We start from the raw sequence: 15,044 nt of genomic DNA, 5'->3' as shown, positions 1-15,044 counted from the left end.
TTACCAAAACCCAACATTTTATGCAACAGTACTCACTCTGTTAAAACGTTTGGCTTGAAACAAATGCCCATTCACTCGGTACAGCTTCCTCCATCTTCTGGCTCCACGTCGGTAGATTGATTCTAAGAAAGAAATGAAAAAGGTGTAAAGCAGCAGCATGCTAGCCCAGCAATACAGACACACTATGGGAAGCAAGTTGTGACTTAAAACAATCTTGCTTTTCTAAATATCAACGCACAGCTAAAATCCCTGCGATTTTTTTTTTTTAAAGGCAGCCGTAAATGACAGCTTCTGCAGGATGTGCTTTCACCACTGCCTCTCCCTTTTCTCTATCCCTGTCTCTTTTTCCTCACATGATCATAATCTTGTTACAGTTTCTTGGCTGCTTGCTGTTCAAGCTCAGGTGAGAGCAACAGATAACCGTTAAAGAAACAGCTTCCTCTGGTAAAATTACGATGCTGATCTCACCTTCATATGTAAACACGTAAAGGGTGTCTGGTGCTATTAGATATGCAATATTAAAGATGTTACAAGTCTTGAGAGTTACATTATTTGACCTCATTTGTATCTTGCGATTAAACGTTACCCAAAAATATTTCCTTCTGTTAAGCAAACAGTTCAAGCGTAGGTCTCCAATTATTTCCGATATATTCTAAACATAACAAATCATTTAATCTGTTTAAGCCAGACTTTTCAAGAGGACAGCATCTAGCACTTACTCCAAATTTCTTTTGTTGTCACTTTTCACATGCATGTGTGCAATTGTAGCGTGACTGGCTGATTAGAGAATTTGCTACAAAGTGCTGAAAACCCCGTTGGGCAACACCAGCCCTACTCAGAGCTGTACAAAGCTGTAAAGGGGACACAGCCAACCCCTGCCACAAACCAGGACCACCAGCTCTCCCCAGCAGGCAATGCAAGTGGGTACTGGGTGCAGTGGGAAGCACGCAGGGCAAAACAGAAGAGGGTGGCGAGGCAAGCAGAAAATTCAGTAGCGATGTTAAAAGCAACAACATACTCCTGCTACCAAGAGACTAAAAAGCTTTAAAAAAATATTTGGCAGGTTTTTCATTGCTGAATAATTTGTTTTAATCGCACTGATGAAGAAATTCTAATTTAGGAGTTCTCAAAAGTTTACTGTAATATTTAAAAGTTAACAAGCATATTTTAGGCAGTGAGAAGAGTCTGACATCCTCTCAAACATTTCCAGGAAAAGTATTTTACAGTGTTTTAATGGGTGTTATAATATCCTCTTACTTGGAAAAAAAAAAATGTGAACAACTAGAATAATTCTCATTTCAATAGCATTGTTTTAAAGCTGTCTTCAGTAACATGATGAGTAAAATTTTTCCAATACAAAGTTTTAACTGGTATGCCTTTTAAAAAACAAAATATTTATACCAGTTATAATGCAACTTAACACAGTTGGCAGCTTGTACAAAATCTATTTCATGTACTTTGAACAGGAAAAATATTAAGTACAGCAGTTTCATAGGGAAAGGAAAACTAAAGAGCATAGGAATCATAAATAACTCCATCTGAGAAGACAACAGTAAACCATACGTGTTTATGATACCTTGTGCATGGCTCCATATATGCTGTATTTCATACCTAGGTACACTGGTTCTGCCAGCCAAAACAACTCAGTTTTGTAGCAAGCAATTGCATTTGGTCACTATAACATTGATCCTCGCTTCTTCCCTGTCACCTTAACAGGGTCTATCATATTGCTTTATTTTTCTTCTTAAAAAATTGCAACTTCTCCACCAGACTCAGTCAGGAAGTTGAACAGAGGAGGGGGGTGAGGTGGGGGGGGTTGGTTTTTTTTGTTTCTTTGCTTTTAAACAGAGTCCAATATTATGTTAGTGTTAAAGCTGTCCTTTTATCAGTCTAATACAAGTGAAAAATCCATAATGACCAATACTGTATATAGAAAAATCCTTTTGTGTTAACTAAAACGCCCCAGACAATGCAGCAAAGAATATTTCATTTAAAAACATTGATAAGATCTGATTGATAAGCATTGCTACATTCTGACAAGGTATTAAAACTGTAAATTTATAATCCTCAGAAGTTAATCCAAAAACATCTTAAATTCTCATCTTTCAAGTTTTAAACAGCTAAGTTTTAAATATCCACAACTTATAGATGAAGTTTAGGGTTTTTTTAAATAAAAAAAAAAATCCAAACATTTTCCCTGTCAAAAGACAATGCAAATAGCGAACAGTTTGTTGAAAATTATTTTAACTTAATATCGAGCAAGCCAAAATCACAGCCTACAGACATACAATGTGTGAACACTGCTTGTAATACTGGGTCTGATTTTAGATACTCTATTTTTGTCCTTCAAAAGCAAGGCACACGAAAGTACTGAAGTTTCTGTGACTCCACACATCTACAGTGCCAAATCCACAAACATTCATATGTTACTCTATTTGCATGTGCAAATGTTTACTTTCCAGCATTTGAAACAGACATTGCACTATTAAATCAATTGTTAACAATTCGGAAAAAAACCGAATTCTTAAAGGAGCTGAAAGACTGCATGCCACAGAAGTGGCAAAGATACAGTGACTAGAATAGAGGTGTATCACTGGCTATGTTTATTTAACCCTAATAGCTCTTCAAAATCTGCTAAATACAAACTTTAAAGCAAACAAAAAACACTGCTTTTCCTAAGTGCCTAGAAAATATACACGAGAACCTAGCAAAACTATTGCAAAGGTTTTGCCTAAAAATATGCTCAAACACAAACATCAATGAAAAACCATTCCACCATTTGCAGGATGACTTTTCACCACGAGAAAAAAGAAACTCCAGGATTTTTTCCAAAATAGCTAATTGATTCATTAGACAAAGCACCATATGGAGGCAACCTAATACATCTGTGTGCTGAACATTAGCTTATCACTGACACGAGGAATATTAAGTGAATGATAAGTTAACGAGCAGCTTGTGCTGATGAAGTCTGTAAATAAAGGAACAAGTCACTTCCCTAATTACCGGTAAATATTAAATCAAAGTCAGGGGTTTATATCATATACTTGTGAGGCAGCAGTCCAACAAAACCTGAATATAGTGTAGCCTGAAGAAGTAGGAACCCCTGCAGTTTACCACTACAGCTGCCGCTGATTCAGCGCAGGGTCCAAGGCAAACCCATTCCCCAACTCTAAAAGGGATGAAGGTTAAAAAAGGAGAAAACAGCAATGCTTGTAAGACACACCTTTATATATCACAAGTTCCGTTATTATTATTATTGCACAGTATGATTATATGACAGAATAATATGTTCTTAGTATTACCAATAATAGTATTCATTTTTGTAATCCATATTCAGCCAGTGGCACAAAGTCTAACTGGAATACCATGAGTATCAGCATACCCCAGGGGACAACACTGGTTCCAATCTGTTCAGCATCCTCACCAGTGATCTGGATGGGGCAGAGCACACCCTCAGCAGCTTCGCCGATGATACAAAATTGGGACTCAGACAGTTGTGCTGCCAAAGAGAACTCAAACCCTGGAGAACTGAGCAGGGAGGGAAGCTCCTGAAGCTCAAAGGGAAGCGTGAAGTCCTGCACCCAGGGAGGTATGACCTCACACACCAGTACATGCCAGGGGCCCAATAGCCAGAAAGCAGCTTGGAAGAAAAGGACCTGGTGGTGTTGGTGGGCACCAAGTTGAACACAAGCCCGCAATGTGCTCTTGTGGCAAAGGCAGCTGTGTCCTGGGCTGTGTCAGGAAGGAACAATACCAGAAGGTCAAGGATGTTGATCCTTCCCCTCAGCACTGGTGAGGCCACACCTGCAGTGCCATATCCACCAGCTCTCCCCAGTACAAGAGAGGCATGGTGCTATTAGAGAGAGTCCAAAGAAGGGCCGCAGAGATGACCAAAGCACTGGAGCATCTCTCATATGAGGAAAGGCTGAGAGAGCTGGGGCTGTTCAGCCTAGAAAAGAGAAGGTTCAGAGACATCCCATCTATGTACACAAACACCTGGAGGGAAGGGATCCGTAAGACCGAGTCAGGCTATTTTCTGTGCTGCCCAGTGACAAGACCAGAGGCAACGGGCACAAACACACACAGGAGGTCCCTTCTGACCATCGCAGACCACCGCCTCACTACAAGGGTGACTGAGCCCTGGGACAGGTTGACCAGAGAGGTTGTAGAAATATTCAAAAGCCATCTGGCCATGACCCTGGGCAACCTGCTTAGAATAACCTATAGAACTGGACTAAAACACATATTCTGTGTATCTAGTAATGCACCCATGAAAGAGGACACCCTAAAGATTCACTTAAGAATAACAGGAAATTATAAGAATGAGTTGGGTTTTTAATATTATTTAGTAGCAGTCAGCTTCAAAAATCCTAACCAGAGCTAAACTAGATGAAAGAAACCATCTTGACCAATAAAAAGGTTCTTAAAATGGCAGCAAGTATGTATCTTGAGGTAAGAAACAAAGAACTTACTGTCAATGTTCTATGATGTGTGAACAAATGTTTTCAGTATGCATTTCACCCCTACACTTCATATGGGAAAAAGGTACTTCTGAACATGAAACAAAATGTTTTGGTAGATGTTTCCAGAACACTTTAGCATTAAATAAGTAAGGGATTCCATGAAACTTGCAAGTTTTTAGAGTCATGATTGATCCCAGCTAACTAGAAAAAGGAATTCCATCACAACAGCAGAAGTATTTTATTACTGCGCTTAATGGAAAAGGCTAGGTTTTCCATTTATTTTTATAGTACACATCAGTTAACTCATCAAGGACTTTGAGTCAGCTGCTGGGAAGCTGAAGGAGATATCATATCCCTAATTGAAATAATCTTTCTGATGGATATTGAAGACAAGCCTTTGCGTAACAAAATAAAAAGAAGTATTTTTCAATATTCATTTTGTATGTGAACAAGTCCAGAGGAAAACTCAAAAGATATTTTAAGCTGCTAACAGGTGTAACAATTTTTTATTAAGGAACACAAATACATATTCTAATTACAATGAATGTACTGAACTTTATCTACTTCCAAGTTTGGGAAATCAGGAAAAAAAAAAGAGACTGTTTTTTCAAGTTAATATTACAAGGGAAATAAAAATACTCAAACTGAAACAAAATTAACCAGCTGTCTCTACGTAAAAAGCAGTGTGAGACAACTGACTGTTGCCGTTGTGCAATTCTTCCCTCTGTTGTCAAGCTGTGCAACTACATCACTAACAGTAATGCACAATGAACCTTGTAAATATATTTAAGATTGTTTTTTTAAAGACATTCCCTAGGGTTGGGTTTTTTCCATCTTTAAAGAAAAATACCCACTTTTAGGAAAAAATAAATAGACAAAAAAAATGTAATTATGGATATAAATGTATCAGCCACTTGTCTGTTATTCAGTGTTCATTCCAAATTAACTCATCTACAGATTACAGCCCCCCCCCCCCCCCCCCCCCCGCCCAGTAGCGGCCTCCTCAGAACTCAGCAGAAAGGATGTGAACCTTACCTTTGAAAATGTAACTTGGTAAAGGATGGAGAAATAGAAGAAGTCAGAATTGTTTTTTCAAGTGAGAACGTATTTTCCCAGTACTGAAGAAGAGACAACTGGAGAGACAGGCCCAACCTGCCCTGAAGCCCAAAATATTATTTTTCCACCTGAAAGTTTAGAAATGCTTGGGGTTTTTAAAATATGTAAAAGAACTAAGCAGTTGCCTGAGAAGTGTGGTTTACATCAATGAATGGCAGTAAGATGGCCACAAAATTTTCTTCTTCTGCATTTGGATTTACAAATGCAATTCCAAAGTCTACTTTTATGTGATCAAACTATAATAAAATCTTTTACTATACTAAGCACAGAGATAATTTGCTATTGCTGCAAATCACTTCTCAGAGATTAATGCAACTTGTTTACAGGCCAATTACATGGCCTGCCAGCTGGACAGTATGAGAATGCCCAGTTTTTGTTTTGTTCTTTTAATGTTTTGCTGAGCAGACAAATGAGCATTCTTTCAAAACCAACTCATGAATTACAAGTAGGAAACTGATATTTGTATTTCAGATAAGACTGAATTAGATGAAAAGGTAACATATGAAAATAATTACATATAAAGATAGAAGAAGTTTGGGGAAAGTAAATTTTAAAGAACTTTGCTAGTACATTGTTTCACATATCTGTTACTTAATATGTCCCAAACAGTTAAATTGAAACAATAGAACTGCTTTCTGAAGCACGTAACAGACACACATTGTATGGGATGTTAACTGCCCCTTCTTTTTATTATGAATAAGCTGCTATGTACAAGTGCCATTCCTTTTCAGAAGTCAGGAAAAGTGTATCCTTAACAATATAAAGGTATTAAGCACTTCCACCTCTTGCAGTAATGAAAATGGTCAGAAGACAGCATTTTTTATTTTATTTAAAACTGATTAGCAGTTGGGGAACCATATATCCCCATCCTTCTTTTCTTTTTGAACACCCACTAAAATTAACTACAAAGTCAGATCAACCTCTATTAAAAAAATTTTAAAAAAATCAAGCACAATTAAGATGGCAATAATGACAAAGGAAGTGTACTACATATAGCATCAGCAGAGAACCAATGAGGAAATAGAACTCTCACAACAGGAATGCTTACCCAGCATTTACTGCAACACAGCTAGAATACTGCTTGAATATTCTGTTCCCCACTGACTTCAAAGGGGGTCAACTGACTCCCATTTCAGGACTGCTAGGTGGAAAACCTGTCGGCCGTACACGCTGTTTTCTCATGCATGATCTCCTGGTTGCTTATATTCATATCCTTCTGTTAAAATGGCTCCATGCCATTGCAAGGTGATAAGTCACACTTACAAAAACAACACCCCCCAATAAAAACAGAGGTAACAACTCTATTTCAAGAGGTCTCTGCTGCACTGGTGCTGTATGCCTCTTTAGATCAATCACACCTATTAATGCCTTACGCTCTTTCTTGGTCTCCAAGTTAAAATGCTCACTATGAATGGCGATTAGAAAATGTAGATTGCCTTGTCATTAAAAACACTGATTGCATGAAAAAATTAAGAAACAAAAGGGATCTAAAAACAATTTTTAAAAATAGAGGCATTAGCTTTCAAACAAAAAATAATACCACCTTACATTCACAAGAATACAAAACATAAAACATGTAGACAATAGGTAAGTTGTCCTTAAAAGTTCCCTTTACTTGTGATCAGAGGGACTGATGAACTGAAAAATACTGTCGATGAGGCCTCAGAGGTGCCACTCACATCCAGTGTGAAAGACAACTACATCCTACCAGAATAACAAACAAAATAGTTACTTTAGCTATCAAACAAACAGGAGACATCCACGGATTTGACCTACTATCTCTTAAGCAAAAGATAATAATCAACTGATACTTTAAAAAAGCTATCTAGACATTTAACAGCAAACACAAACACAGTTTACAAAATTATTTCTTGAAAATGGTAACGGAAATGTAACCCTCCAACCATCATGCATTTGCTTGCTATGAGATACTTGGCAAGTTTCTGGCAAACAACAAAAAATCTTTTAAAAAAATAATCTTACAATAAGATATAGCAAACCCCACATTTTTAATTGATCCAGATTACCTTAACATCACATATAAGAACTGGGATTGTTTTGGTTAGGCTGCTGAGCACAGTAAGTCCCATGGCTAAATTGACCATCTGTCTGGCTTGTATATACGTTGCACAATGCACATGAACAGTTATAACTTGAACCTCATGCTGAAGGTGAGGTTCAGTTTTGCAAAGAAAGACTGACAATTTAACACAGCTACATCGCGGTCAACAATTGGTTTCTTTTCATTAAAGACTACTGTGCATTTAAGTTGAACAGCTGAATACAGTTGCAGTGTTACCAAGATAGATAAATCTGGTACCAAACTAGGTTAAGAGGAAGATTCTCCCAGCCACCTGGTGGAGAAACTGTAGGAAGTTCGGGCAATCCACTTCCATACCAAATCCTAGAACTCCAACTGTGAAGTCATTTGCAGAATTTGCATTCTCTTTTTGCTTTTGAGACTAACCATTTATTAACTCATCACTATGAACTGTTAAGAATACAAATCAGTGACTATGGCCCAGAGTTTACTCATTATCTAGTCAAAGCAAAAACATTTGTCAATTTATTGAAAACAGATTTGGTATTTATGTATCAAGAAGGTTGTTTGCTGAGAAGTGTTGATTTGTTTTAAACATACAACACTACATTGACCTGTATGCAGGGTCTACAGAAGTTTGTATAATCTTTCCAGCATACACTAATGAAATTAAACTTGCACTTTCTTTGAAAGGAGGGTAATTATTTTGGAACTAAATCGCCAAAATATAATAGCATTACATGACAAAATAATACAAGAGAGCATTCTTTTACCAGCATTATTTAAAATTCTTTCTTTAACCAAAACCCCCAAGAATTTAATATGGCAGATATACAGGAAAAATATTATAGCTTAAAATATTTTGAAGTGGCTAAAGGAATTTATGCTTTCAGTGTCCAAAATCGCACTTCATTGCTTCACAAGACTTTATCTTGCCTTGTTTAACTCAGAACTCAAAATATTTTTCTATGCAAGGGTTATGGCTTTTCTATAAAGTTATTTCATTAGTTTTATAGTTTCTATAGTTCCTCTTCTATAAAGTTCTCATAACCAGACATCAGAATTTTATGATTTTACATGAAATTTATCAGATGTGCTTGAAAATAACAAAGCAAAGTACACAAAGTGTTACTCAAGAAGTCCTCATTAAATCCAGTTACTGGATGCTAATCTACATCTGCATCCACTTTACAGGCCACTTTTGTTTTTTAATAAACTTCTGTGTCTTAGCACATATATGAAGCACTACTTTCAATTATAAATAAAAGCTTTCTGAAAACAGAAAGCCTCTGTCTTCTATATAATTTGGAATTACTGAAGAAGGCATACAAAGAAGTGAGAAGCAACCCAATGAAGTTTCCTGCAAGAATTTGCTTCTACTGTGCATTATCAGTAGCCTGCATGATTTAAGACTTGCTGGGGATCTTAATCTAGACTTGACACCACACATTTTCTAGAAAAAGTTAATCCTTTGAGTACACGACTCATACCTGTTGGTAGCTGCAAGGGGTGAGTGAATCCCAGTTCTTTCTGCAACTGAGCTATACAGCAATCAGAAGGAACTGAATCCAGTTTATGGAAGTGTGATCAATTAAAACTTGGTCAGATCAAATTTTCACTTGGTCGCACAGGTATACGAGACATAGGCACCAACACCTATTTCATTACATCATCCGTAAAAATACAAAACTGTTTAAAAAACCCACCAGCTATTCAAAATGGATTTAATATTTATTTTAAATTCATAAAGCTTTTCTAAGTGGCCTTCACAATGCCCTTGAAACCATTATTTGTTTCTTACAGTCTCAGGGTTAGGACACATTTTCTGAGTCAGGCTGTTTTCCTTCACAGCATGATTCCATTACTTCAGCTTATGATCCACTCTAAAACAGTTCCATTTCCCTTCCCAATATTTACATTTCTCCAGTATTAGCAGAATGACAGAAACTCATTTTAGTTATTACTTCATAAAGGTGTACTTCATCTTTCCGAAGACATCAGACCCTTGAGCCTATTTCTCTGAACTCTTTCCAATTTAATCAGTCATCTGCTAATACTATACCCAGAAAACTAAACTATGCAATACGTCAGTATGACAGAGGACACTGTTACCTTGCAGCAGGACTAACTCTGCAGACCTATCGCTTTTCAGTCTGACTGTTTTGACACATATGTACTTCACAGCACCTTCTTCTGCTCATATTTGGAGGAAAGCAAGCTAAAATTAAGTGTGTGTAATGACCATTCTGATGATGTCACAACCTGAGTTCTATGAACTACGCTTACTTTTTATCATTCAATAAATAAATCAAATCTCCGAGAGATTCTCCCATTTGTACTTTTTACCCCATCTGAGCTTCCTCATATACTATACAGATACAGCATTTATACATTTCACAAGTACAAAAGAAGCAGATTTTGCAGGAATACAAACCACTACTAAACTTACTATTTAGTGACAGTAGCTAAATAAAAAAATCTGAACAGTTTCAGGAGTTACTCATCACATCTGTTATATTCTGAATTAAATGACTGTCCTGGTTTTGGCTGAGAGTGTGTTAATTTTCTTCCTAGTAGCTGGTACAGTGTTGTGTTTCGGATTTAGGATGAGAATAATGCTGATAATACAGAGATGTTTTAGCTACTGCTGAGCAGTGCTTACCGAGTCTAGGACTTTTCAGCCCCACCAGTGACAGGGCTGGGGGGCACGAGAAGCTGGGAGGAGATGCAGCCAGGACAGCTGGCCCAAACTGCCCAAAGGGATATTCCATACCATATGACCTCATGCCCAGTACATAAACTAGGGGGAAAGTTGGCCAGGGGCCACTGCTCCGGAACTGGCTGGGCATCAGTCAGTATTGTGCACTGTGTTTCGTACACTCTAGTTCTTTTACCATCATCATTCCTTATTATTTTCCCTTCCTTTTCTGTCCTATTAAATTGTCTGTTTCTCAAACCATAAATTTAATTCTTTTTCCAGTTCTCTCCCCCATTCTATAGGGGATGGGGAGGAAGGATGTGTGCGCATGAGACTCCATGTGGTATTTAGCTGCCTACTGGGTTAAGCCACAACAATTATACACTAATTCTAATAGCAAACCAAGGAAGTCTTCCAGTTTGCTTAATTCTTTTATAACACAGAGAATTAATCTCCCAAGAAAGCAACCTTCCATCCAACAGCTTCTCATCTTTATGGAGGAAAAAAGTTGCATATGATACAGTCTTATGCATCTGCCCTTTCATCCGGTCTGTTAATGGAAAGCTATACTGTTTAACATGTTAAAGAAAGCATGTTTAAATCTTTCAAATGAACATTTCAGCTTCTGGAAGGGGGTTTTCAATTCACACCACAGAGCAAAGGAATAGTTATAACCAACGTGCAAAGTTTACGCACTGCTTCCCACCTAAAACCCTTTTGATTTTTAGCATGCTCTCCATTATCAGTGGGTAAGATGAGATCCACTGTGTAAAAATCATTATGATGATACCCATTCCTTCTAACGAAATTCAGTAGTGCTATTGCTAAAAACAGTGATTGCACCTTGAAATTAATAGATCAGTTCCAACACCAGATCTATTGTTTCAGGCCCTACAATATCAAACTTATCACTCTGCCTGCCTGAGGCTTTCCTCTCTTTGCAATCCCTATGGGTAAGAATAGTTTTTATCAGAGTTGACAATCTAAAAACCAGGGAGTCCTACACCAGTCACAGGGCACCTGTGCCTGCTTTATTGAAGAACACAGTAGATAAATTATTGGAAGAAGCATATTACAGCATTATAATTATTACTATTATAATTAGAATGAGTACGTTATTGTAAAAGTAAAGAGGACCATAATAAAATCTTTGAAGTTTTACTTTCAAACAGTTTCTGGTTTCCTTTTAAATATTTCCCCAGGTACTAATACAAGGACAAGCACTTACAGATACAGAAGAATTAGTAATGGAAGTTCAGAATTACAGATGAGGTGCTTCCTAGTCAACACTGAGAATATCAGTTTTTCATTTTTCCACTACCCAAGTCACTACCTTCCCCCTGTGGTTTAAGGACAGAACTGCAGAGTCTGTTCAACGCTTAACTCTTGCAGTGACAGCGATGATTAGGACTCACATGCCTCTTCTGAAAACAACCCTTTCAGCATGCCTAGAGTTAGACGCTTCTAGCTTTTTTTACTTCAGAGGATTTATTTACCCTCCAGATTTGTACTGACAGCAAGTATTCAGTGGCTAGCCAAATGCTGTCACTACTTAGTCTTACAAGGCTTCACTCCTGAAGTGCTCTCCATTTCAAAACAGCAGCACCTGAAATCTCTCACAAAATCCTGTTTTTCACACAGCAACTCAAAAATCCAAGAGATAGGTGTTGAAGAGCTCATTTACCTGCCCTGCAGGCCTCCGTTGCTATTTCTGTGGCTCAGCTAAACATTAAAAAACTTAATTTGCATAGAGCAACCAGTTTTAAAAAGTATTACACAGAATCCCAAGCATAATAATATATAATTAACCTTGACCACATCATTTAAGAGGTTAGTCATTAAATAGCTCTTTCAAGCTACTGAAACAGACAGGCCTAACAGGCTCACAGATGTCCATTAATTCCAACAAATAACAGCAAAATTTAGTTACCCCAAATGCCTGTACATCAAAAGTGGATTTACCAACTTATGACAAGTATATAGACTGGAAGTATGAGAGAAAACACACGGGGATTAAGCTAGACATTACATTCAAAAGAAGTTTTCTAAAACCAGGTGACATGTTTCCTGCACGATTACACTATGTTCTGAGCAATAGCTAAGACAAGGGTGTGAAATTAAAAAGATAATAAAAAAGAATGCAGGTTGTTGGTGATGACACCTTAAAAACTAGTCCAAGCATTCCTTATTCCATTGTATTTTTAGTTTATAGTTTACAAATTGGTGTACAAACATCTGTTAAGACATCCAGCATCTTAAAGTAAGGGAAGATATCAAACCCCACAATCAGATGCTTTGTAATTTCACACCTCAATTATCAAAAGGGAGGCCTAGCTCTTTACTCTTTATTGGTTGTTTCATAGCCAAGAAAAACATTTAGATTTTATAACTAAAAACATTAAATGATTATAAGCAAAACAGACCTTTAACTACAATTCTGTTTTCAGTAACTTACACCATCTCAAAATGTGTATTTTTCAAATATGCCACATATGAAAAAAATGTGGTACACTGTTAAGACTGGCAAAGAGATTTCAGGTATTCTTCAGAAACTATGACACAGCTATTTTCAATTCCTAAGCAACAATATATCTTACATCAAAAATAGTCCAATTTTCTCCTCTGTCAGTTCAATTACTAAAAACCAGGAGAGGGTTACTAGCAGTTTCAAAATTGCCTAATTATCCAGCGCAATCCAATCTATGTCTTCAGAATAGTCTCTATGGTCGCAATAGTTCCTTTCTTCATTGGGGGATGAAATTGGTTCACGTGCTCTGAATAACCTAATCACTGCTGCCAATACAGTAACAAATGAAGGGAAAAACCTGCCTTATGAGCTAGAAAAATATTTACAGGCCACACTACCATAGCAAGAAGCCTTACAGAGCTATTTTGTAGTATCAGACAGAACATAAAGCAAAACAAAACATCTATGCCTGAAATAAAATAGCTCAGAACAATAATTAGGTTAGTCTGATACCTTTACACAATCCTACAATGAAATTTTCAAGAAAGATGGCTTGGGGAAAAAAATCAAGTCCAAACACCTAATTCTAAAATACCAAGCAGATAAACAAAGAGCGTAAGAGACATCCACAACACAGTGTAATCATTACCAAAAAAAAAAAAAGGCAGCAAAATCAGCCAGAAATATTAGATAATAAAATCATTAGTCTACTATCACACTAATGCCGTAAGTACTTATACATTAAAAGCATATTCATTCTCTTTTGTGAAATTAAAGGTTTCCTAGCCTGCATTCTTCTATTTAACGAAACCAATAGCAAAACAACCCCAAAATTTGTTAAGCACTAGCTCCCCAAATCCAAGATTATTTTTAACATTGAACACACATATCTATTTGTTCAGATGTAAAAATGCAGAAGTAATAAACTAGCACAGTTTATTCTGACGATATCAGAAACTAAACCTTAATTCAAAACAATTATTTCACAGTTAAAAAACACCCATCTAAGACAATCCACTAAACACAATTCAACAAAAAGGCCCTAGAACATGATGCTTCCAAATTGTTAATCTTTACATCAGCAATCTTACAATAAACAGGCCCTGAACACATACCGTCAGGGTTTTTTGGATACATTTCTTTCATCAGTCTCCAATATTAGCAGCAGCATCACCACGCACTTTTCTGTTCTTTTCCTCCTAAAATACATTCCCCAAGAGTCCTTTCAATGCAATTTTATCAGCATTTCTGAGAGGTCTCTCAGCCACATCCCTACGCACAAGAGGCAGCCGGAATCTCTGCATTTGTAACAATCTATGGCTGCAAAGGAGGGTGGTAGGCAAAGCAACTGTATCATAACCGAAATGCTGAGTTCTATTATCTACTGCACCACACGTACACACATACTGCATCAATGGCCTCAATTCTTAACAGCAACCACAATGATGATACATAAAATCTATAGAAAAAGCATGCATTACTCACTGGGTTTTATTCTTTAGCTTCTTCAGCATGTAATTCTTTATGCTTTACAATGTAGGAGGTATGAAATGAAACATTTTCCCTTTATTCCACTGATGCCGCTGTTTGAATACCATTAGATAGCAAGGACAATAGGCAGGATCAGCTCGAACATTAAGAGCAAATATTTAATGGAAGACTGGTTACCCCCGTCTCTCCCTTTCACATCTCTGCCTCATGTATCCAGGCACGGGTGGTACTGGCTCCCTTGAGAGGCTGTAGCTAGCAGCTGAGGCACAAACTAAAACATGGCATGGATGTCAAGGAGCTGATGTCACAAAAACAAGTATTTCTCTGATAAAACCGTCAATTCCATTAGGGAAGTCCTACAAATCGATAGAAATTGTTCAGCTGAACATGCTTTGTTATACAATGCACTGCAGCACCAAGAGCGATAAATCAGATCGAGGTCTGTCAGTGTAAATAAGCTGAGACTACAATAACTAAGTTATAAAACTGCCAATCAGACACCATGCTTTGTATCAGGGTATCATGAAGGCCATCACGAGCACAGAAGAGAAATACACACCTGAACATGTCAGAAACAACCTTGTTTAATACCAATTCCAAAAGAATAGCTGATCTACTAAAAAAAGTAAAAATATTTTTAAACACAAAAGACTGGCCTAAAAGTCTGCCATCTTTATCAGGAAACATTGTGATAAAGTATCCACGGCTCCAGTCCAGCAGATGCTAGAAACGCCTGTGAGAGGTCACATTCAGTATCTGGGAAGAGAT

General features: G+C 37.2%; 1 protein-coding gene across 3 annotated transcripts in view; it reads right to left on the bottom strand.

Annotated features, from left to right (window-relative positions):
- Nucleotides 1–15,044, bottom strand: part of PRKCZ (protein kinase C zeta) — a 67,394-nt gene that overhangs the window by 35,122 nt on the left and 17,228 nt on the right. For 2 of the 3 annotated variants that reach the window (XM_040587943.1, XM_040587942.1), the window contains exon 6: nucleotides 37–122. In XM_040587943.1, the coding sequence (XP_040443877.1) occupies nucleotides 37–122 (86 nt within the window). Of the gene's footprint in view, nucleotides 1–36; nucleotides 123–13,900; nucleotides 14,019–15,044 lie in introns of those variants that run through there. The other variant, XM_040587944.1, reaches the window with a different exon arrangement.

This window comes from Falco naumanni, chromosome 3 (genome assembly GCF_017639655.2).
Source record: "Falco naumanni isolate bFalNau1 chromosome 3, bFalNau1.pat, whole genome shotgun sequence".
Lineage (NCBI taxonomy): Eukaryota > Metazoa > Chordata > Aves > Falconiformes > Falconidae > Falco > Falco naumanni.
Note: the sequence above shows the minus strand (reverse complement) of the source record. Positions and strands in the feature narration are given on the sequence as shown.